General features: G+C 46.7%; 1 protein-coding gene across 2 annotated transcripts in view; it reads right to left on the reverse strand.

The window, feature by feature from the left end:
- Positions 1-24192, reverse strand: part of SLC27A3 (solute carrier family 27 member 3) — a 96750-nt gene that overhangs the window by 14436 nt on the left and 58122 nt on the right. For both annotated transcript variants that reach the window (XM_029581629.1, XM_029581630.1), the window contains exons 5-6: positions 23099-23293; positions 18037-18127 (exon numbers count right to left, since the gene is read on the reverse strand). In XM_029581629.1, the coding sequence (XP_029437489.1) occupies positions 18037-18127; positions 23099-23293 (286 nt within the window). The remainder of the gene's footprint in view (positions 1-18036; positions 18128-23098; positions 23294-24192) is intronic.

The following is a 24192-nucleotide window of genomic DNA, read 5'->3' on the forward strand; positions in this document are numbered from 1 at the left end:
GTTCCAGGAGTGAACCTAAGGAACAATTCCCAGCAGGATAGTGCCTGTCGTTCAGAGATATGAGGAGCTGAACATATTGCCACTAGGAATACCATCTTCAATGTTAAGACCGCATGTTGGTCTGAAAGAAGCCCCTGCTAGGAAGTCTAATACCAGATTGAGGTTCCATAGGGGCACCAGCAACCAGGTTGCTTCCTCTGCCAACTAATGGCCCTGCACCGACTGGGACTGACACACAGCCCTCCAACAAGAAAGACTGACCGACATCACCACCATCCACTGAGGTACCTCAAGATCCACCCCACAGCACAAATGGTCCCAGCCAAGCCACCACAAAAGACTGGACCTGGCAAACTCTGTAAGCAGCAGCGGAAGATGAAACTGCTCCGAAATCATATCCCACTGGGATAGCAACACCTTCCTGTAGAGGTCTCATATGAGGAAACGCCCAAGGGACCAGCTCCAAGGTCGAGGCCATAGAACAGAGGACCTTCAAGTAATCCCAGACCCTGGGCACTCAGGCCTCCAACAGGTTCCGAACTTGAACTTGAGTCTGCAGCTTGACAATCCACTCCTTTGTGAGAAAGACCTTCCCCCTTGGGTATCGAAGCACACCCAAGAACTCCAGCACCTGCGAAGGCGAAAGGAGGCTCTTGGACAGATTGACTATCCATTCCAATGATCTCAGGCGAGGCAACACCACTTCCACCGCACATCGGCAAAGGTCTTCCGACTTCACCCAGATAAGCCAATCGTCCAGATACAGGTGGACCAGCACGCCCTCCTCTCTGCCGCCACTACCACCATTACCTTGGTGAAGGTCCTTGGAACTGTTGCGAGTCCGGGAGAGCACAGAATTGAAAATGCCTCCCCAGGATCATAAACTGGAGGTACCATTGATGATCCAAATCCCTATGTACAGATACGCCTCCATCAGATCCAAGGAAGCCAAGAACTTACCGGTTCTCACTGCTGCTATGATGGACCTCAGAGTCTCCATATGGAAACGGAAAACTTTGAGAGCTCAATTCACCTTCTTTAAATCCAGAATTGGAAGAAAAGGTTCCTTCCTTTTTTGGCATCACAAAATAAATTGAACACCCCCCCATCCCCTCCTTGTCCCAGGGGACGGGAACAATGGCCCCCAACAATTGCAGCCACTGTGTGGTTTGCTGAACAATTAAGCTTCTTTTCCTCTGAGGCACAAGAGGACACCAGAAACAGGCTTCTAAGCGGCAGAGCAAATTCTAAAGTGTAGCCTTGTCCTATCACTCTTAGAAATCACTGGTCTGATGTGATCTTGACCCACTCTTTATAAAAATGAGTCAAACGACTCCCGATGATTGGGACTGAGGAGTGGGCTGGCCTTAAAGAGCCTTACCTCATTGCACAGGCTGGCCTTAAAGAGCCTTACCTCACTGCACAGGCTCGGCTCCGCTACCACCTTGGCTGGAGCCAACTCAGTTCGTTCTGCACCCACGAAATGACTGGTTCCAGGACTGCGACCTCCCCGAGGTCTGCCTTTAAGCCATCACCCGGAGCTCTGCTCTGGCAGAAATGTCTTTGCCCCCGAAAACAAGTGTGCACAGTGAGAAAATCTTTGGAACCTCTTGGCGTGTCCTCCGGTAGCTTGTGGACCTTGTTATCTCCTAGATGCTTTATCATCTGCTCCAAGTCCTCTCCGAACAGAAGTTTGCCCTTAAAAGGCAATGCTCCCAGCTGAGCTTTAGACGAGATGTTGGCTGACCAGTTCCACAACCAAATAAGTCTCCTAGCTGAGACCACCGACATCATCGTTTGAGCGTGCAAATAAGGTCATACAAAGCATCCGCCCTATAAGTGACCGCTGTTTCCAATCGCTCTGCCTGTTTAGACTCCTGGGGTGTCATATTCCTGTCATCTTGCAACTGCTGCACCCAGCGCAAAATAGCTCGGAGCATAAAGCTGCTGCAGATGCCCAGCGCAGACACTTCGAAAATCTTCTTAAAATACACCTTGGGCTTCCTGTCCTGCATATCCCTTCAAAGCTGCTGTGCCAGCTACCAGAATGGTGGTCCTCTTCGTTACCACAGAGACCGAGGCATCCACCTTCAGCACCTTCAAGAGCTCCAGAGTGTCTTTGGGCAAAGGATAAAGCCTATCCAAGGCCCCTGCTAACCTTAAGGCAAGTCTCTGGAGCATCCCACTCCCTGACCACCAGCATCGACCTGTGAAAAGGAAAGTCTTGGCTGGACCTTTCAAGCCGGTCATGTGGTTTAAATCCTACCTGTCTAATCGACAATTCTCAGTCAAAATAGGCAACGCTGAATCCACTCACTACTCCCTCTCCCAAGGAGTTCCACAAGGTTCCTCCCTCTCATCCACCCTATTCAATATTTACCTTACACCACTCTGCCAACTCCTATCTGACCTTGGCCTCAAATTCTACCTATACGTAGATGACATCCAAATCATCATACCTATTCATGACTATCTCCAAATATCTAAAACTCTGGGAGAAATGCCTTGCTTCCATCAATACCCTACTCACAAATCTCCAACTTGCCCTAAACACCTCCAAAACTGAACTGCTCTTCATATCCCAACACCAAATCCCCAAACCCTCCCTTGCAAATGACCCAGCATATAGTTCCATCTCCACTCAGCCCTTTGTACGAGACCTCTGTGTTCTGATCGACCACAATTGAACCTAAAGAAAACATTAACCTTATCCTCAAAGAGGGTTTCTTTAAGCTCAATGTTCTAAAAAAACTAAAACCCTTAATGCACACCCATGATTTCTGTACCGTCATTCAAGCCACCCTCTCCTCTAAAATGGACTACTGCAGTTCCCTTCTCCTAGGTCTTCCCTATTCCACCATAAAACCGCTTCAAATGCTCCAGAATGTGGTAGTGAGGATCATCACAAATGTCCGTAAATCTGACAACATCACCCCCATCCTCCAAGACCTCCATTGGCTCCCGATCCCATCACGCATCCTCTATAAAACCCTTACCATTATTCATAAATCCATCTACAGACACAATTCCAACTGGCTTGATGAACCAATCCGCCTCATACCCTCTAACAGCCCCACCAGAGCAACCTACAAAGGAACCCTCCATGTGCCATCCCTCAAGAAAACAAAGAGACAACCTTATGCCGTGGAAAGATATATTAATTTATTGTAATACAGAGCCCGACTCCGGCCGAGTTTCGCCGATTAAGGCTGCATCAGGGGATGACTTCTGATAGCAATACGAGGACCTGTCTTATAAGAACATAAGAACATAAGAAAATGCCATACTGGGTCAGACCAAGGGTCCATCAAGCCCAGCATCCTGTTTCCAACAGTGGCCAATCCAGGCCATAAGAACCTGGCAAGTACCCAAAAACTAAGTCTATTCCATGTAACCATTGCTAATGGCAGTGGCTATTCTCTAAGTGAACTTAATAGCAGGTAATGGACTTCTCCTCCAAGAACTTATCCAATCCTTTTTTAAACACAGCTATATTAACTGCACTAACCACATTCTCTGGCAACAAATACCAGAGTTTAATTGTGCGTTGAGTAAAAAAGAACTTTCTCCGATTAGTTTTAAATGTGCCCCATGCTAACTTCATGGAGTGCCCCCTAGTCTTTCTACTATCCAAAAGAGTAAATAACCGATTCACATCTACCCGTTCTAGACCTCTCATGATTTTAAACACCTCTATCATATCCCCCCCCTCAGTCGTCTCTTCTCCAAGCTGAAAAGTCCTAACCTCTTTAGTCTTTCCTCATAGGGGAGTTGTTCCATTCCCCTTATCATTTTGGTAGCCCTTCTCTGTACCTTCTCCATCGCAATTATATCTTTTTTGAGATGCGGCGACCAGAATTGTACACAGTATTCAAGGTGCGGTCTCACCATGGAGCGATACAGAGGCATTATGACATTTTCCGTTTTATTCACCATTCCTTTTCTAATAATTCCCAACATTCTGTTTGCTTTTTTGACTGTCGCAGCACACTGTACCGACGATTTCAATGTGTTATCCACTATGACACCTAGATCTCTTTCTTGGGTTGTAGCACCTAATATAGAACCCAACATTGTGTAATTATAGCATGGGTTATTTTTCCCTATATGCATCACCTTGCACTTATCCACATTAAATTTCATCTGCCATTTGGATGCCAAATTTTCCAGTCTCACAAGGTCTTCCTGCAATTTATCACAAGCTGCTTGTGATTTAACTACTCTGAACAATTTTGTGTCATCTGCAAATTTGATTATCTCACTCGTCGTATTTCTTTCCAGATCATTTATAAATATATTGAACAGTAAGGGTCCCAATACAGATCCCTGAGGCACTCCACTGTCCACTCCCTTCCACTGAGAAAATTGCCCATTTAATCCTACTCTCTGTTTCCTGTCTTTTAGCCAGTTTGCAATCCACGAAAGGACATCGCCACCTATCCCATGACTTTTTACTTTTCCTAGAAGCCTCTCATGAGGAACTTTGTCAAACGCCTTCTGAAAATCCAAGTATACTATATCTACCGGTTCACCTTTATCCACATGTTTATTAACTCCTTCAAAAAAGTGAAGCAGATTTATGAGGCAAGACTTGCCCTGGGTAAAGCCAAGCTGACTTTGTTCCATTAAACCATGTCTTTCTATATGTTCTGTGATTTTGATGTTTAGAACACTTTCCACTATTTTTCCTGGCACTGAAGTCAGGCTAACCGGTCTGTAGTTTCCCGGATCGCCCCTGGAGCCCTTTTTAAATATTGGGGTTACATTTGCTATCCTCCAGTCTTCAGGTACAATGGATGATTTTAATGATAAGTTACAAATTTTTACTAATAGGTCTGAAATTTCATTTTTTTAGTTCCTTCAGAACTCTGGGGTGTATACCCTCAGGTCCAGGTGATTTACTACTCTTCAGTTTGTCAATCAGGCCTACCACATCTTCTAGGTTCACCGTGATTTGATTCAGTCCATCTGAATCATTACCCATGAAAACCTTCTCCATTACGGGTACCTCCCCAACATCCTCTTCAGTAAACACCGAAGCAAAGAAATCATTTAATCTTTCCGCGATGGCCTTATCTTCTCTAAGTGGCCCTTTAACACCTCGATCATCAAACGGTCCAACTGACTCCCTCACAGGCTTTCTGCTTCAGATATATTTAAAAATGTTTTTACTGTGAGTTTTTGCCTCTACAGCCAACTTCTTTTCAAATTCTCTCTTAGCCTGTCTTATCAATGTCTTACATTTAACTTGCCAATGTTTATGCTTTATCCTATTTTCTTCTGTTGGATCCTTCTTCCAATTTTTGTATGAAGATCTTTTGGCTAAAATAGCTTCTTTCACCTCCCCTTTTAACCATGCCGGTAATCGTTTTGCCTTCTTTCCACCTTTCTTAATGTGTGGAATACATCTGGACTGTGCTTCTAGAATGGTATTTTTTAACAATGACCACGCCTCTTGGACATTTTTTACTTTTGTAGCTGCTCCTTTCAGTTTTTTTCTAACAATTTTTCTCATTTTATCAAAGTTTCCCTTTTGAAAGTTTAGCACGAGAGCCTTGGATTTGCACACTGTTCCTTTTCCAGTCATTAAATCAAATTTGATCATATTATGATCACTATTGCCAAGCGGCCCCCACCACCGTTACCTCTCTCACCAAGTCCTGTGCTCCACTGAGAATTAGATCTAAAATTGCTCCCTCTCTCGTCGGTTCCTGAACCAATTGCTCCATCCAGGAACGTTATCTCTCTAGCGTGACCCGATGATACATTTACCCAGTCTATATTGGGGTAATTGAAGTCTCCCATTATTACTGCACTACCAATTTGGTTAGCTTCCCTAATTTCTCTTAGCATTTCACTGTCCATCTCACCATCTTGACCAGGTGGATGGTAGTATACCCCTATCACTGTAGTCTTCCCTGACACACAAGGGATTTCTACCCATAAAGATTCAATTTTGTATTTAGTCTCATGCAGGATGTTTATCCTGTTGGACTCTATGCAATCCCGGACATAAAGCACCACACCTCCTCCCGAGTGCTCCTCTCTGTCATTGCGATGTAATTTGTACCCCGGTATAGTCGGTGACCGACTGAACATTAAACAGGATAACATCCCCTGAAGAAAGGTCTGTTCGCGGACCTGAAACGTGGCCACGTCGTGTTGTCAACTATTATCAGATAAGTCGGGACTTTTAAAATCGTTTTATGAAGTCAACTGTTTATGATATTTAAAAAGAAAAAAAGAGAAAAAAAGAGAAAAAAACGAACAAACTACACTAAGAAAATGGATAGAGGTGTTTGAACTGGTTGCACATTTCTTAAAAATTGGATGGAGGAGGCATGGTTTATGATTATACGCACAAATTAGAGTTCACCCTGGTTGGGGTTTTAAACTCGTATATATGAAACCTGCCCTCCATCTTCTAAAAATTTTTTTTGTCTAATTTAAGCAGTGCGGCTAGTCTGGGTCAACATACAGATCCGGCAGCCTCCTGTATGAATAGCATTTGAATTTTGAATGACTAGATTCACAATCTGTGACCTATTGAGTGTTTAAAGACTTCATTGAAAATAATTCAGAAAGGGGGTTTTTGAATGTGAATTGGATCATTTACTGCTATACATTCTAATTCTCCCATCTTACTTCTTAGACTTCTGGCATTAGCATACAAACATTTCAAAGTTTGTTTTTTGTTTGTATTTTCATTCTGCTTTTTAATTGATAGGGATAAGTTAGAATTTTTTAGCTCAGGTGAGATTTTAGTTACAGGCACTTGGACTACTTTTCTAATTATTGGAACCTCACTGTCGGGATGCCCTAATTCTAATGCATCGTTAGTATCCTTTAAGGATACCTCTCTCCGAGCCATGCGGTTGAGAGGTTGCAAAATATTATAGACACATTGGTTTATTTTTGCCTTATTCCTACACATTTTTGAGCGAGATACACTGCCAGTTCGCAAAGCGAAGAGAGCTATATGCAGGATCAAGATTGAAATTTGACTTGATAACATTACTACAAAAGAATATACTTATGTAGTTTCTTTTGCCATCAGAAGTCATCCCCTGATGCAGCCTTAATTGGCGAAACTTGGCCGGAGTCAGGCTCTGTATTACAATAAATTAATAAATCTTTCCACGGCATAAGGTTGTCTCTTTGTTTTTTTGCCTTGGCTATGTGGGACCACCTTCCGATTTGTTTTATTGGACCATCCCTTAAGAAAGCACACCTCACCTCCACGAGGGATCGAGCCCTCTCCATTGCTGGTCCTACCCGCTGGAACTCTCTACCCACATACCTCCGACTTGAGCCTTGCACCATCAAATTCAAAAATAAGCTAAAGTCATGGCTCTTTAAGCAGGCTTACCCAGACTAGTCCCCCCTGCACCGCTGACCCTATCCTGCATCAGTAACTGACCTAAACCTATGAATAAAGTTATTTTTACATTGTTTACATTGTTCACTTGTTATCTTATACAGTTTGCTGCTCTCGCTTGCCAGCCTCGGCTTCTTATCTTCCTTTTCTCTGTAGTCCCATCCCTAGTATCTGTTTGATGTATTTTCTACCTGCAGTTCTGATGTAAACCGGTATGATGTAACCACTAATACCAGTATAAAAAAAAGCTTTAAATAAATAAATAATAATGACCGGATCCACTTCCTCCAGGTAAGGCTGCTCCTGCGTAATGGTTATTCCTAATTCCACCAGGACCGGTGGTATCAAGGGCCTGCATTCCTCCCTTTGAAATAGGCGGACCACATGAAAATTGGTTCTTACCTGCTAATTTTCATTCCTGCAATACCACAGATCAGTCCAGAGAAGTGGATTGTGTATCCCTACCAGCAGATGGAGTCAGAGAACAAAAAACTTTCGGCACTGCCATATATACAAGAGTGCCACCTGCAGTCCCTCAGTATTGTCCTGTACCAAAGCCCATGCTAACAGAACTAAGGAGCAAAGGGTAGTAACAAACCAACCCCGGACTACCACGTCGCCCCAGACAAAAAACCCAAACCGAACAACTGTGAATAACTGCTCCATAAATCCACACTGCAAAAAGGAGCTTCGTGAAAAAACATAGCCAAACTCTAGCCAATACAGTCGTTTGGAATCTGAAGAAAGGGTTGGGCCTCTGGACTGATCTGTGGTATTACAGGAACGAAAATTAGCAGGTAAGAACCAATTTTCATTTCCTGAACATACCCAGATCAGTCCAGAGAAGTGGGATGTACCCAAGCCACCCTACATTGGTTGGGAACCCGAAAGACCCGCACGCAGAACACTCTTACCGAAGGACGATTCATCAATAGCCTTGATGTCCAAACGATAATACTTAGTGAAAGTGTGAATAGAAGACCATACTGCCGCCCTACAGATCTCCTGAGGCGACAGTATTTGACACTCCGCCCAGGAAGTAGCCTGGGCTCTAGTGGAATGAGTTCTGAGACCCGAAGGAACTTGACGTCCACGGGTTATGTTTGCCGAGCAAATGGCTTCTTTAATCCAACAAGATATGGTCGCCTTAGACGCATTGTCCCCTTTCTTTGGGCTACCAAAGAGAATGAACAAATGGTCGGAGCATAGGAAGTCATTGGTAACCTCCAGATAACGCAGTAAGACGCGCCACACGTCCAAGAGTTGAAGGTCTCTGTCCTGAGAAGAGTCCCGAGACCAATGTGGAAACCCTGGCAGCTCCACAGTCTGATTTACGTGAAAGGCCGAAACCATGCGCAGACACCCGATCGTTGAAAATGCGCAGAAAGAGGTCTAGACACGACAGTGCCTGTAATTCTGAAATCCGATGAGCCGAGCAAATGGCCACCAAAAACACAGTCTTCAAAGTCATATCCTTCAGAGAGGACCTGCGGATAGGGTCGAAAGGGGTGGCGCAGAAGACCAGGAGAACTAAATTCAAGCTCCAATCCGGACATACCGGGCGGACTGGAGGCCACAAATGCTTGACCCCCTTAAGAAACCAAGCAATATCTGGGTGCTCTGCCAGTGAACAGCCGTTGAACGTCCCCTCAAGGCACCCAGAGCCGCAATCTGTACCCGAAGGGAATTGAATGCTAACCCCTTAGGGAGCCCCAGTTGAAGAAAGTCAAGCACCGGAGGGACATCGGCTACTAATGGATCGCAGTCCTGCTGACTACACCACGACTCAAAAAGCTTCCAGACTCTCACATAAGCCATAGAGGTGGCCGAAGAATGGAAATGACCTGCTCAGAATATCCCTTCAAGCGTAAACGTCACCTCTCAAAAGCCAAACCGCGAGAGAGAAGTGATCCTCCCAATCCGAAAATCTGGGCCCCTGACGGAGCAGATGCGGCAGATGAACCATCTGCAATGGACCTTCGAGAGCCAGCCGCACCAGATCCGTGAACCATGGACGACGTGGCCACTCCGGCGCTACTAGGACCACCCTTCCTGTGTGATGTTCTATGTGACGGAGAAGCCGACCTATGAGTGGCCAGGGAGGGAAGGCATACAGGAGAATTCCCGTGAGCAAGGGGCACACAAGAGCGTCAATGTCCACCGAGCCCTGCTCTTGTCGACGGCTGAAGAAACTTTCCATCTTCGCATTCGCCCGCGTTGCCATCAGATCCAACTGAGGTACTCCCCATCTGGTGCAAATGCAGTTCCTCGTTTCGGCAGACAGCTCCCACTCTCCTGGATCAAGTTGCTGTCTGCTGAGAAAATCCGCTTGTACGTTCTCCACCCCTGCAACATGAGAGGCGGCAATGCCCCCGAGATGACGTTCTGCCTCTAGCACCAAAGCGGGGCTTCGCGTCCTCCCTTGCTGGTTGATGTACTCTACCGTCGTCGCATAATCTGAGAATACTTGTACCATTCTGCCCTGAATCCAGGGTAGGAAGGCTTGTAAGGCCAGATGCACCGCTCTTGACTCGAGCGCACCTCGTGGTTCAATGGGGGAGAAGAAGGCCGCGATTACCACAAGCTGCTCGTGGCCGCAACGCAAGAAAAAAAATCCAGTCAGGCCAGAAAGAAAAAACTCCGCTCCGAAAAGCCCGCGCGCAGCTGCGCCATGGAAAGAAGACTGAAGGACAGCCTTGTCCCCGGTGGAAAGCTGAGCCACGCAGAGGTGAAACAGTTGTAAACTAGAAACTCACCCCTTCCCTCTGAAGGCATAAGCAAGTATGCTTACTGTAAACGGTGTTTCCGTAGATAGCAGGATGAATTAGCCATGCTGTCTGGGAAGCGTCGCGACCCGAAATAGGCGGAGTCTCTTCAGCTGGTAACAGAGCTTTGACTCTGTGCGGTGGTGTTCCCGCGCGGTTCCCTCTCCTCTTCAGTTTCTTTGTAGCCAAGCGAGAGGTAAGGTGTGTTAGTGTGTCCTGTAGTTGACTGTCTAGGGAGGAAGGAGGGAACACATGGCTAATTCATCCTGCTAGCTACGGAAACACCGTTTATGGTAAGCAAACTTGCTTTTTCCCCGTCGATAGCAGGGCTGAATTAGCCATGCTGTCTGAGAGTCCCAAGCTCCCCGGTTGTGTCCATGTGTAATGTTTTTGAAGGTTTGGACAGCAACCTTTGAAGTAGTTGACAGTCTCATAGCTTTCGTGTAGTTGATAAGACTGCTGTGCCTAGTGTTGCATCAGAGGTTGGTTGTTGTTGAAGAGAATAGTGAGATGTGAAGGTATGAATGGAGGACCATGTTGCCGCATTGCAGATATCCAATAGTGGAACATTGTTCAAGTGGGCAACTGATGCTGCTGTGGCACGTACCTGATGCGCCTTAGGCTTACTTTCAAGTTTGATGGAACATTTATTGTAGCAAAATAGAATGCATTGTGATAACCAACTGGCCATAGACCTTTTCGAAACAGGTTGGCCCGGATCATTGGGGTTAAAAGATAGGAACAGTTGAGAGTGGACTGAGTCCTTTGTTTGTAGTAGGCTAGAGCTCTTTTACAGTCTAGAGTATGTAGAAGTTTCTCTCGGTCATTGGCATGCGACTTTGGTATAAAAATGGGGAGAGTGATGGTTTGATTTAGATGGAAATTGGAAACCACCTTTGGGAGAAAGGTAGGGTGAGGTCGGACAGTCACTTTATCATGGTAAAACTCTAGATAAGGGGAGTAGTGAACCAATGCCTGGAGTTCACTGAACCTCCGTGCTGATGTAATGGCCACTAGAAAAACAGTTTTTCATGTCACATATTTTATGTGGCTGGTGTCCATTGGTTCAAAGGGTGGTAGCATAAGCTGTTCCAATATTACATTGAGATCCCATGGTACTGGTGGTTTGGTCACTGGCGGGCGAAGTCGTAACATGCCTTTTATGAATCTAGTTATTAGTGGATGATTCGATATAGGCAGGTCATTATGCTGGTCATGAAACGCTGCTATAGCACCAATGTGAACTCTGACGAAAGTGGTAGCTAAACCCGCCTCGTACAGGGATGTGTAGATACTGTAGTAATTGAGAAGCGGTAGCAGAAAAGGATTTATGTTACTAGGATTGCACCAGGTGAGATAGCGATGCCATTTGCCTGTGTAGTTACGTCTGGTGGAAGGTTTCCTGGATGCGATGAGGATGTCTTCCACATTTGTGGGTAAATTAAGGTGATTCAATACTTGCCGTTCAATCTCCATGCTGTGAGATGAAGCGATTGATTCATCGGGTGAAGAAGAGAGCCCCCTTCTTGCGTTAGATGTGGATGGTTTTGAAGCAGTATTGGAGGGCGTATGGAAAGACGCATCAGATAGGCATACCATGGCTGTCTTGGCCATGCTGGAGCGATGAGTATCATGTCCACCACATCTGAACTGTCCGAGAAATTAGTGAAATGGGAGGATAAGCATACATCAATCCTGTCGTCCATGGAATGAGGAAGGCATCTGGGGCGAACCATATGCTGCTGGGATAAATGGAGCAGAAGGTTTGAACTTGTCTGTTGCTTTCTGTGGCAAAGAGATCTATTGACGGAAAACCCCATTGTTGAAAAATGTTTTCCGCTACCTCTGGATTCAGGGTCCACTCATGTGGATGAAACACTCGGCTTAGACGATCTGCTGTTATATTGTCTAGGCCCGGAAGGTAAGTGGCTTGGAGGGAGATTTGGAACTTGAGAGTCCAGTGAAGTATTCAAAGTGCTTCCCAACACAATATCCAAGAACCGGACCCTCCTTCTTTGTTTATGTAAAACATTGCCACTTGGTTGTCGGTATACACCATGAGGTTTGAATGTTGGATTTGAGTGGAGAAGGTTTGAAGTGGTTTCCAGATTGCTCGAAGCTCTAAGAGATTGGTCTGGTACATAGATTTCTAGGGGAGTCCAGAGACCTTGTGTTTTCAGGTCTGACCCATTATGGCATGTTCTTATGCCTAGGTGGGCCCTCAACCCTTCCTGGATGCATCAGTAGTGAGCGTAAGCTGATGTGGAGGTAGACTGAAGGGGGCTCCTGTTGATAGGTTGGCAGGAGAAAGCCACCAGCGAATGTCCTCTTTCATTGAGTTGGTAATGTGAATCTTTGAGCTGAGTGGTTGTAGAAACTGAGACCACTGTGTCTTTAGCCCCCACCGTAAGCGGCGCATGTGAAGCTTGGTGTTGGTAACTACGTAGATGGCTGCCACCATATGTCCCAGAAGTTGAAGGATTTGGCGTGCAGATGTTTGAGTTTTGTTGATTAGGCTGTTCGCTAAAGTCATAAGAGTGTGCATCCTGTCTGTTGGGAGATAGGCCTTCTCTTCTATCGTACTGATGAGAGCACCTAAAAACTGAAGGATTTGTGTAGGTTGGAGTTGGGATTTTTCGAAGTTGATCAGGAATCCCAACGTTTAAAGGCAATTGATTGTGCGTAACGTGTGTGCCTTGAGAGTGGATGGATTGGAAGCCACTATCAACCAATCATCCAGATAAGGAAATATTTGGATCGGCATCTGTCTGAGATGAGCCACCACCACCACTGCTAGGCATTTCATGAATACCCTGGGGGCTGAGGAAAGACCAAAAGGGAGAACTTTGTATTGGTTGGTTGATATCTCTGTTGATGTTTTTGTGATTCTGATGTGTAGGTAAGTGATTGTACTGCTGCGGTTTGCTCCTTGAGATGAGATACCATATCTGTAAATTGGTCACCAAAAAGATTGTTTCCCACGCATGGAATATCTGCTAGCTTTTCATGGATGTCTATTCGAATAGCACTGGCTTTGAGCCATGCAAGACATCTGGCAGTGATGGCCATAGCAGAAGCCCTTGTTGTTGATTCAAAGGTTTCAAAAACGGATCGGAGGAGATGCCGAAGACCTTCTTCTAGATCTAGAAAAAGTTGTGAAAGGGTGTTGTCTTCCGAGATGCAAAGTAGGCGCAGTTTTTGCAGAGTTTCAAAAAGATACTGCGTGGTGTAAAATTGGTGATGTTGTATCCTGGAGGTCAACATCGAGGATTGGAACACCTTCTTTGCAAAGTCATCCAAGCATTTACTCTCTTTAACTGGTGGGGCGTTAGAATAAAGCTTGGAACGTTTTGCCCTTGAAAGAGCGGACTCCATCATGACAGATGGGGAAGTTGAGGAGTCTCATAAATGGAGGAATTTCAAATTTTATATTTAATATCAATCTTTCTGGAGGTTGCAATAGTGGAAAAAGGAGTCTTCCAATTTTTTAAAAGAAGATTCTGTAAGACATCATGTGGTGGGAGGGCAGTTGGTTCAGTGGGGCTTCGAATATTTTTAGAATGCCCATCATGTCCGCCCTTGGGTCTGGTATTTTCCCTGTCGGGACTTGAAGGAGGGTACCTACTTTTTCAATAAACTTAGCATAGGTTAAGTCTTCTGGAGGAGAATAAGGTTGCGGTGGTCCCTCCGGGGGATCCGATGGTAATCCCGTCGAAGAGTTAGAGGAAGCAATTGAAATTTGTGAAACCGGGCTGATTGGTTGAAATTCCGGTTTTGAGATAGGAGCCGGTGAAGGTGATATAGGTGTTTTTGGGGTGGGGGGGGGGGGGAACTCAGGAGGTAATTGTTTAGCTTGTTCCAGGTCCTGAAAGAAAGAGGATAACGCCTCTGATATCTTTGACATGTCAGATTCGGCTAGTGTTCCCTGCGGAGGAACGTGTATCTTCGATTTCTTATGTTTTGTAGGAATGTGAGCAGGTGAAGTTTCCACAATTTGGGATGTGGACTTTATGATCGGAGCCAAGTGATGTCTCTTGGCCAAAGGAGTTTGCAGTGCGGAAGACAATCCCTTGGATCTAGAGACTGATGACATTCCTGAGAGAGTGGTCACTCCCAATAGATTGTTGTGATGAGGAGGACTCTACGAATCTCCACGTCAATGTCTCGACTGGATATAGAAGGAGTAGGGGAATCTGCCTGGTGTTTCTTTTTTAGTGTCCTTTTCTTAGGAGTATGCTCTAAAGGTAGAGATATGTGATCTGACGAGGTCTGCGTCGTAGGTGCACTCTGCTTCAGAGGTCTGCTGTGCACCGTTTCTCCACCATGCTCTTTGGGAGCCCGGTTTGCTTCGTCCGAACTGTGTTTAAAGGATGTGCCCCGCTTTGAACCCGTCTCATGCTCTTTATATGCACCGTGCTTCGAATCTGCGTCGTGCGCTATGCTTCGAACCTGCGTCGTATGGCTTAGATGCGCCGTGCGAACGTGCGCCAAAGAAGCGCCTTGCATCGTGGAAGCACCTTGCACCTGTTGCTTTGACGCCAAACGGAGGGGTTCTTTAGACTTTGAAGGCCTAACACTTTGCGGTGCATCTCCTTTCCCCTGCGGCGCACCCTCAGATATCAGAGCCCCAACTTGGGTTAAGGGTAGCCTCTGCTTCTGGAATCCCGATGGGATATTACGCCTTACTTCAGAGGGGTCTACAGAAGAAGCCCTTTTTCTATCACCCTTACCCGACTTCGCCAGTCCCGGCGAAGAACGAACGGAGGTCGGTGGAGCATAGGGGCCTGTTCGTAGGCGCTCTATCTTCGCTGCCCTATGCCGCTGGGCCCGGGAAGACATGTGGCCGCAGTCTCTACATGTCGTGGTCCGGGCCTAAGCATAGGTAGCAATAATTATGTCCATCTGTTATGGACATAATTTTGCCACATTGGCAATATTTGAATCCCGAGGGCTTCGGAGCCATCTGGTATTCGATCCGGTGAAAAAATCGCGAGAAAAAACGATAAAAAAAATCTTCCCTGAGGAAAAAATTGTGTGAGGAGAAAAACCCCGTGTGCGATCGGCTCGCAGAAAAAAAAAACTGAAGAGGAGAGGGAACCCGAGAACCACCGCGCAGCCGCACAGAGTCAAAGCTCTGTTACTAGCTGAGGAGACTCCGCCTATTTCGGGTCACGATGCTTCCCAGACAGCATGGCTAATTCAGCCCTGCTATCGACAGGAGCCCCAGGAGTTGAGGGAGAAAAAAGCTGGCAGCCTCCCTGAATGTTCTCAGAGGACCCGGTCCCCCCTGCACAGATTCCTTACCTCAGAACCGAAGGTAAGCAGCAGATGCTCAGACTCGCTATTGGTTTTATTTTATTTATATATATATATATATTTTTTTTTTTTTAAATAAACTTTACAGAGATAAGACAGGAAAAGCTCTTGCAGGGGTCGAGGGAGCAGCTGCAGCAGTTTCGGTAGTGAGTATTCAGGAGCCCCTGGCTGTCACACACCAAACCGAGGCAGGCAAGACCCTGACAGGGATATCCAATCCCCTGGACACCCGACTTCCACTGAGGGATGGCCCACGAAGGTGCCTAACACCTCAGGAAGTGACCGCGACTAAAAGAAATAACTCTAACTAAACTAACTGAAAAACTCAAACTAAAGACTGTAGGAATGCATCTCTACCATCTGCTGGAGTCAGAGAAATACTGAGGGACTGTAGGTGGCACTCTTGTATACATGGCAGTGCCCAAAGTTTTGTTCTCTGACTCCATCTGCTGGTAGTGATATACAACCCACTTCTCTGGACTGATCTGGGTATGTTCAGGAACTTGGGATCGTCAGGACCTTTCCCGCATCCCCTTCTGGATTCTGTGGTAAGAGAGAAGGATCAGCATAGGGAGAACCCCTGATCAGACTCCTCCGAGGAACCCTCCTCAGTGGCCCTGACCCAGAAGGACTAACGACTCTCCGAATCCTAGTGGACCCTGAAACCTCCAAATATATGGACTTCTTTCTGGGGAGGGGGAGTTCTGCCCTCCTCTGCTTAGGAACAAGCCACTCTGCGGCCTGGTGGGCCAAAAAGGCTTTGTGCAGCAACAAAAGAAATTTTGGCGAAAAAGGGGAGGAACTCTCCCAATCCACTTCCAAAGGATCCTGTTCCTCCCAAGCCTCCTCAGCAGAGAAATCAGCTGCATTTTGTGCCTTCACTGTAAAGGTCTCCAACATGGCCGCTGTTCCCCCATTTAGCGGGAACGAATCAATGGCCTCATGTATCGCAGGTCCAGGCCCGCCAGACTCCCGCTGTGATGAAGATGCCGCCGCAGTCATCCCCCTGACACGCCCTCCCCACCAGGGAGGCATCAGTGACAGTGGCAGGTCTGAGAGAGGAGTACAGCACTCGCTCCCGACGCGGCGCATGGCCTGGCACGGCTTCGGCCGTGCAGCATAGGAAAACACACTGGGAGCCGCAAGAGGGGATCGCCGCCTGACCGGAGCCCTTCTGCCACCAACGGGAAACACCAACAAGCAGAAAAAAACACGCTACCTGAATTCCCTTTTCCTTCCTGTACTTATTTTTTTTTTTTTTTTTTTAATAACTTTACAAAAGAGACAGACAGCAAGCTTATCTGAAGAGTGGCAGAGGCTTCCCTCCAGAGTCCTGAAGGTGAGGGAATTGGACCACCAGCTTTCACCCCAGCATGGATCAGTGAGTACTCAAGGGTCCCCAACCCCTGTTCGTCCTCCTCTATAACCAGGAGGGATGGTCCCACCAGGACCTGCCAGACTCCTGGGAGGGAATTCTTCCAATATTATCCTTATTTCTATTATCTTTCTTCCTCTTTTTTTCAGGTACAGAACTGCAGGTTTTGCACCTCCTCCATCTGCTAGAGACAGAGAAATACAGAGGAGCTGCAGGTGGAACACTGGGGTAAGAGTCGGTGCCTGCGAAACTTTCTCTGTCTCCATCTACTGGAAGAGAGGCAAAACCCAGGAGTCTGGACTGATCTGGGTACTTACAGGGAACAAACATTTTCACATGCAAAACATCTGTATCATATTCCAAGCCAACACATCTTCAACCTTTTCCTCTCCCCCCAACCCCTTCACATATAATATAATAACAATAACACAAAGGTTTAACTGGCATGGCAATACCATATTAAAAAATGATCCCAAACTGAAACATGTATAGGCACTCTATTTCTCCGAACTGCTGTGAGAAGACGTAAATAGTGTACCACCCCAGATCCTATGTAGAAACATCAATTGAGGTAGATTGGCTGCCTTCCAACAAGCTGATATTGCACATCATGCTGCAGTCAAAAGATGCACTACCAGATTACTCAGTTTAAGCGGCCAACTGGTCGGATATATGGAAAGTATAAAAATCTTGGACGCCCCCTTTCCTGTCCCCTTCTCAACTAAAGCAACTCTGTTCCAATCCCGCGACGGTGCAGGAGTAGCAGTAGTATCCTAGAAGAAATTCATTGTGGGGCCTGCAGCCCCTGGCCGCATGCTCAAGGCCCTGCCTGCTCCTCTCACATGGGCTTCCTGTTACTATGGAAACCCATGTGAGAGGCAGGACTTAAGTATACGGCCGTGGGCTGCAGGCCCCACATTGAATTTCTACTAGGTTGCTACTGTTGCCGTCACAGAACCTGGACAGAATCAGTTTAGTTAAGTGGCTAGGAGCCAGGTAGGCCATGGTGAAAGCATAGCAGTAGCAACACTCTGGTGCCTGTGTTGCCTATTCCTAAATCCAAGCCTGCTTGTCCATCCCTTTTCTCACTGCATTGTGCAAGCTGTGATATGGCTTTCTAAACTAGTAGGAACAGCATATCAATATGGATGTGGGTTCTATAGATACCAAATGCCCTACAAAACTTTCTCACAATTGCATACCTTTTGCCACTTTCACACACCTCCGATCTTTGTTCCTGAAGGGCTCCCCTTCCAGAATGTCATACTTCACCAGCTCAAAGGGTGAAACAAGCTGCAACAGACACATAAACAACACTTAGCAGCAATGTAATTTCCTGAGAGAACATTATATTCATTCCTTCTTGTGAATAACACTGAAGACGCAAAGAGTCTGAGTGTCTGCTCTAAACCTGCTCACATTCTGTTTTAGCCAAGATACTCCAGCCTGGCCACAAGTGTCCCCGATCATATGGTCCCTTGGTTTAGATATCGCATTGCTGACATCCACAGACTTTTGAGGGACATCCCCAAGACACCAACTGAAAATAAAACTAATGAGAAATAACTACTTATCTGATAATTTCCTTTTCCTTAAGATGGATTCAGGACCAGTGGGTTATGTACCTCTACCAGCAGATGGAAACAGAGCAACCTGACATCACAGAATATATAGTCCTGCAGTGACATCAGCCAGCCAGTATTCTCTTCAAATGCATCTGTGGACAGACTAGCAAAACTTGATTAAAAACAGACAACCCTTTCTTTACTCAAACAAAAAGAAACACACCATGAATACTGTGTACAATTCTGGTCATCGCATCTCAAAAAAGATATAGTTGCGATGGAGAAGGTACAGAGAAAGGTGACCAAGATGATAAAGGGGATGGAATAGCTCCACTATGAGGAAAGATTAAAGAGATTACGTTGTTCGGCTTGGAGAAGAGACGGCTGAGGGGGGATATGATAAGAGGTCTTTAAAATCATGAAGGGTCTAGAATGGGTAAATGTGAATCAGTTATTTACTCTTTCAGATAATAGAAGGACTAGGGATACTCCATGAAGTTAGCATGTAGCACATTTAAAACTAATCGGAGGAAATTCTTTTTCACTCAACGCACAATTAAACTATGGAATTTGTTGCCAGGGGATGTGGTTAGTGAAGTTAGTGTAGCTGGGTTTAAAAAAGGTTTGGATAAGTTTTTGGAGAAGTCCATTACCTGCTATTAATCAAGTTGACTCAGTAAATAGCCACTGCTACTCCTAGCATCAGTAGCATGGGGTATACTTAGTTTTTGGGTACTGGCCAGGTACTTGTAGCCTGGATTGGCCACTGTTGGAAACAGGATCCTGGACTTGATGGACTCTTGGTCTGACCCAGTACGGCAATTTCTTATGTTCTTAATGCTGAACTCAGGCAAGAACACATGTCCTAGAATGCAAAATCAGAGAAACTTCTGATGATCGGAGCGAATGCCGATGTGAAGATAAACCTCGGTGAGGTCCAGAGACACAAGAAACTCTCCCTTGTGTACCGAGGCTATGACTGACCTGAGGGTTTCCATTCAAAACTTGGGAATCCATAGGCAACAGTTGACTCTTTTGAGGTCAAGAATGGGACGAAAAGCTCCCTCCTTTTTTGGAACGACAAAGTAAATTGAGTAACAACCTCTCTGTTGTTCCAGTCGAGGAACTGGGACGATAGCTCCAAGATCGCTCAGAAGCTGCAAAGTGTGTCCTTTATTGCCCGACGTTTTTCCAGGTAAGAACAAGGTGAAACCAAAAACTGGTTGCGAAGTCGCCGAACAAAATCTAAAGCGTAACCTTGACTTGTCACCTTGAGAACCCACTGATCGGATGTCCATCTGGTCCATTCTCCGTAAAACAGAGAAGCCTGCCTCCTATAACCAGAACCGGGGAATGAACCGGCCCTATCTCATTGTGCAGATTTTTCTCCACCTGCAGCTTGGGAATTTCCTGGTCTTCTGAAACGGCGGCCACGAAAGGACTGAGGCTAATTCTACTGCCTGCCTGACGACTGCTTTGCAGGCGGAGCCGATGGACAAGAAGAACGGAATCTTCGACCAGACCGAAAACAAGAGCGGGATGAGAAGGAACTCAGAGCTCTAGGACGATCCTCCGGTAGTCTGTGAATCTTATTCTCTAAGGACTGTATCATATAGAAACATAGAAACATAGAAATGACGGCAGAAGAAGACTCTTCCAAGTCCTTTCCAAAGAGCAATTTTCCCTTAAAAGGCAGAGCTCCCAACTGAGCCTTTGAAGATGTGTCCGCCGACCAATTCCTCAACCAGAGGAGCCTGCGAGCCGACACTGCCGAAACCATAGAGCAAGCTGAAGTCCTGAGAAGATCATATAAAGCATCTGCGTTGTAGGCTACAGTAGCCTCTAATCAACCGGCTTGCGCTACCTCCTCGTCATAGAGGGAAGAATTGTTTTACAACGACTGGACCCAATGCAGCCTTGCTCACAAAGCCAAGCTGCTACACATAGCCGCCCGCACCCCTAGTGCGGAATTCTCAAAAATTCACTTGAGCTGTACCTCCAGTTTACGGTCCTGCAGATCTTTAAGGGCCGTGGCTCCCATCACTGGGATAGTTGTCCTCTTAGTGACTGCTGACACTGCGGCATCTACCATAGGGAGCTTCAAAACCTCCAAGGCCTCCTCCGGTAATGGATATAGCTCGTCCATGGCCCAGTCTACCTTCAGACCTAATTCAGGAGTGTCCCACTCACGGTACAAGAGGTCAGTAGTGAGAGAAAGATGTAAAGGAAAAGACGCCGTTGGACCCCTAAGGCCCAGCAACACTGGATCGATATCTCCCATCCGAGAATCCTTCTGCGGAGCCTCAAGACCCAATTCCATTAAAATCGCCGGGATCAAAGGACTAAGTTCCTTCCTCCTAAAAAGGCGGATCACTTTGGGATCATCCCCGTCCACTACGTGAGGGCCAGAACTATTGCCCTGACCAGGATCCCCTCAGAGATCCACATTCGGCAGGACTTGTCCCAGATATCCAATGGGTCCTGCTTGGAGTCATCCGAAGTAGTAACCGTGGAGTGAGCCGGCCCTGAGCGAAGAGGACACTTTGGAACTGGATGAGAACCAAAACCGCTTGGTCTCGAACGTTTGGAGGACCAGGCCTTTGGACCATGCACAGAGGAACTCTCTCTGCGCTTCCTTCGCTCCTTCTTGGATTTGTAGGCCTTATGCAGGAACCTGATAAAATCCCCTGAAAAGGAGGAAGAGGAATTTGAGGCCTCCTCAAGGCTCTCCTCATCAGAGCCTGCTGCATCTTCGCGCGGCTTGTCCCCTCCGGGAATTGCCGGCTACTGTGACAAGGGAGGAGGATCCGATGCTCCCTGCATGGCCTGCTGTGTCACCGCTAGCATGGTACCCAACAAAGCTTCCGTACCTGCACTGCAGCGAAACGGGTCCGGAGTAGGGGAGTAGTCGCACCGAGGCTTCGGGGCCACGTGAGCTGGCCGACTCATATCCTTTGCGGCTAAAATAGACGGGCCCTCCCCACCAGGGAGACACGCAGAGCCTCTCCCTTGAGAGCTCCTCACGCGCATCTCCACATGTGCAGCAGGTCGTGCCGCATCAAGAAAAAAAACTGAAAAACGGCGTGAACAAAAAAAGAAAAGGAAAAATACACCCCGACGCAAAAAAGAAACCTACGGCGCCGCAGAGCACTGTGTTAGCGAGAAACTACAAAAGCTGCTGACAGAAAAAAAAAATAAATTTTTTTTTTTTTACCTGAAGAATTGCTGCGGGCCCTGGGAGCTGCTCCAAATAGGGTGAGTGAGCCGGGCTCCCCCGGTATCAACCTGGCCAGGAGTGGTTGCTGGGTAAATAACCTCCCCAACTCCAGCAGCCTCAGAACCAGGAGGGATAGTCCCCACAGGACCTCCCCACCTCCTGGGAGGCAGTGAAGCGGCTGTTAATTAAAACTAGACCGCTTAAGCTACTTCACTTTTTTTTTTTTTTAATCTTAAAGAACTAGTGCCAATCAAAAAAACCGAGAACAAACCTCACTAAATAAAATTCCTAAGTATCCTGACAAAAAAAACTAACTACCACAGACTGCAGGATTTTGCACCTCCACCTCTGCTGGGAGACAGAGAAATACTGACAGACTGCAGATGGCACCCCAGGGTATAGGGCAGAGTCAGTAGAATCTTTCTCTGTCTCCCTCTGTTGGATTGGAGGCAAAGACCAGGGTCTGAACTGATCCAGGTACGTACAGGGAATAGTTCTTACCTGCTAATTTTCATTCCTGTAGTACCACGGATCAGCCCAGACTCCTATGTTTTACCTCCCCTCCAGCAGGCGTCCTATAAAAACGGCAGCCAAATACGTAGAAGAAAGTGCACGGAAACACTGTCGTGGCCTGCCATGAGGCGGGCAGTGGAAAAGCCTCGGAGCGAGGCCTAGCCAAAAGAGGCTGCTCAACCCGCCAGGCTGCCCCTGTCCCTGAACCTCCCTCGGGGCGGGACAAACATCGGAATGGTGCACCAAGCTCAGAGACCAGGGAAGGGGAATCCCTGAACAACCCTCCTCCATTGTCTCTATAAGATATCTTTTTGTTTTCTTTTTTTTTTTTTTTTTAAACTTAAGTGAGCTCAGTCCTTCCTGGCTGAGCGGGGGGAGAGGGCATCTGCCATCACCGCCGTGCTCAGCTTCCTGCACCCGCTGCCTTTAAGCTGTACAATCAGCTAAGTCCAGACTGGCTGAAAACCAGCTACCGGACCAAGGTACACATCTGAGGGATCACAGAAATCTCCTCAGAAATTCTCAACCGGGGGAGAAACCATTTGGTATCACCGCAGAAGAGTGGGGCAATCTATTTTTTTTATTTTTTTAAATTCTCCTTCTAAAATCTGAAGCAATCCCAGTAGGGAGATGCACATCCACCATCTGCTGAAGAAGGAGAATACAGGCAGGCTGATGTCACTGCAGGACTATATACACTGTGATGTCAGTTTGCTCCATCTCCATCTACTGGTAGAGGTGAATAACCCACTGGTCCTGAGTCCATCTATCCACATGCTAGGAAAGACTGTGATGGATGGATATCTGCACAGTCCCCAAGGATTAAGCTAGGGATGTGAAGGAGGAATCTTCAAGAAACTAATCCTGTAGATGAAACTAAGGGTATAAGGGATGAGTATCAGCAGGATCCATGAGGACAAAGCTAAGGATGTTAGGGAAGGATCACTGTTGAGATCGCAAGGCACTTACCCTGTAAATGAAGGTCCCTCTTCCCACTGCTCCAACCATGTCAGTGTAATTAAAGAAACTTATGTTTGCCTCTGTCATTCCATATGTCTCAAAGATCCGGATCTTCCCAAAGCGCTGACTAAATTCTTTCCAGACATCTGGCCTCAGTCCACTCCCTGCGATAAGACGAACTTTGTGGTCCATGTCCCCCTCACTCTGTACACAAAGAGACAGATATTATATGAAAAGGGCAGGAGAGAAACACACACAACAATAATATGGACCCCAGCACCAGTTCCCACAAAGTGTAAAAGTATAAGTTCTGAACCCAGCAGCCAGCAATTTTCCAGACCTCCTAAGCTGTATTGTCCATGACCCTATTTCAGTGTGATACCTCCAGGGGTGGACAACTTTTTTTTTTTTTTTTTTTTTTTTAACAGAATCAAATTAAGGAAAATTAGTTTCTTACCTGATAATTTTCGTTCCTGTAGTACCACGGATCAGTCCAGACACCTGGGTAGTGACTCCGCACCAGCAGATGGAGACAGAGCAAGACTTGTCGGGCTCCCTACATATAGTAAGGTGCCACCCACAGCCCCTCAGTCTTACATAATGTCAAAGCAAATGAAGTGCCCGACTAACTAACTATAACACGACCTTCAAAACAGGCCAATTCAACAACACCTCCAGCTGGGAGAACTGCCAGAACCAGAGGCGAACGGCATGCTTCCGAACTTGAATAAAAGAACTAGAATCCAACCGAGCGGACTCTCTGTCGCTTCAGCGCAATCTGAAATCAGAACATATGGGCGGGAGCCTGGACTGATCCGTGGTACTACAGGAACGAAAATTATCAGGTAAGAAACTAATTTTCCTTTCCCTGTACGTACCCGGATCAGTCCAGACACCTGGGATGTACCAGAGCTAATTTCCAAGGGTGGGAGCAGAGAGTCCCGCATGCAGAACACTCTCCCCAAAACCCCTAGCATCAGCCGCCTGGACATCAAGCCGGTAATGTCTAGAAAAAGTATGCAGCGACTTCCACGTCGCCGCCCTGCAGATCTCTTGCAGGGACACCTGAGAGGCCTCCGCCCAAGACGTAGCGTGTGACCGAG

Source organism: Rhinatrema bivittatum, chromosome 16, assembly GCF_901001135.1.
Source record: "Rhinatrema bivittatum chromosome 16, aRhiBiv1.1, whole genome shotgun sequence".
Taxonomy (NCBI): Eukaryota; Metazoa; Chordata; class Amphibia; order Gymnophiona; family Rhinatrematidae; genus Rhinatrema; species Rhinatrema bivittatum.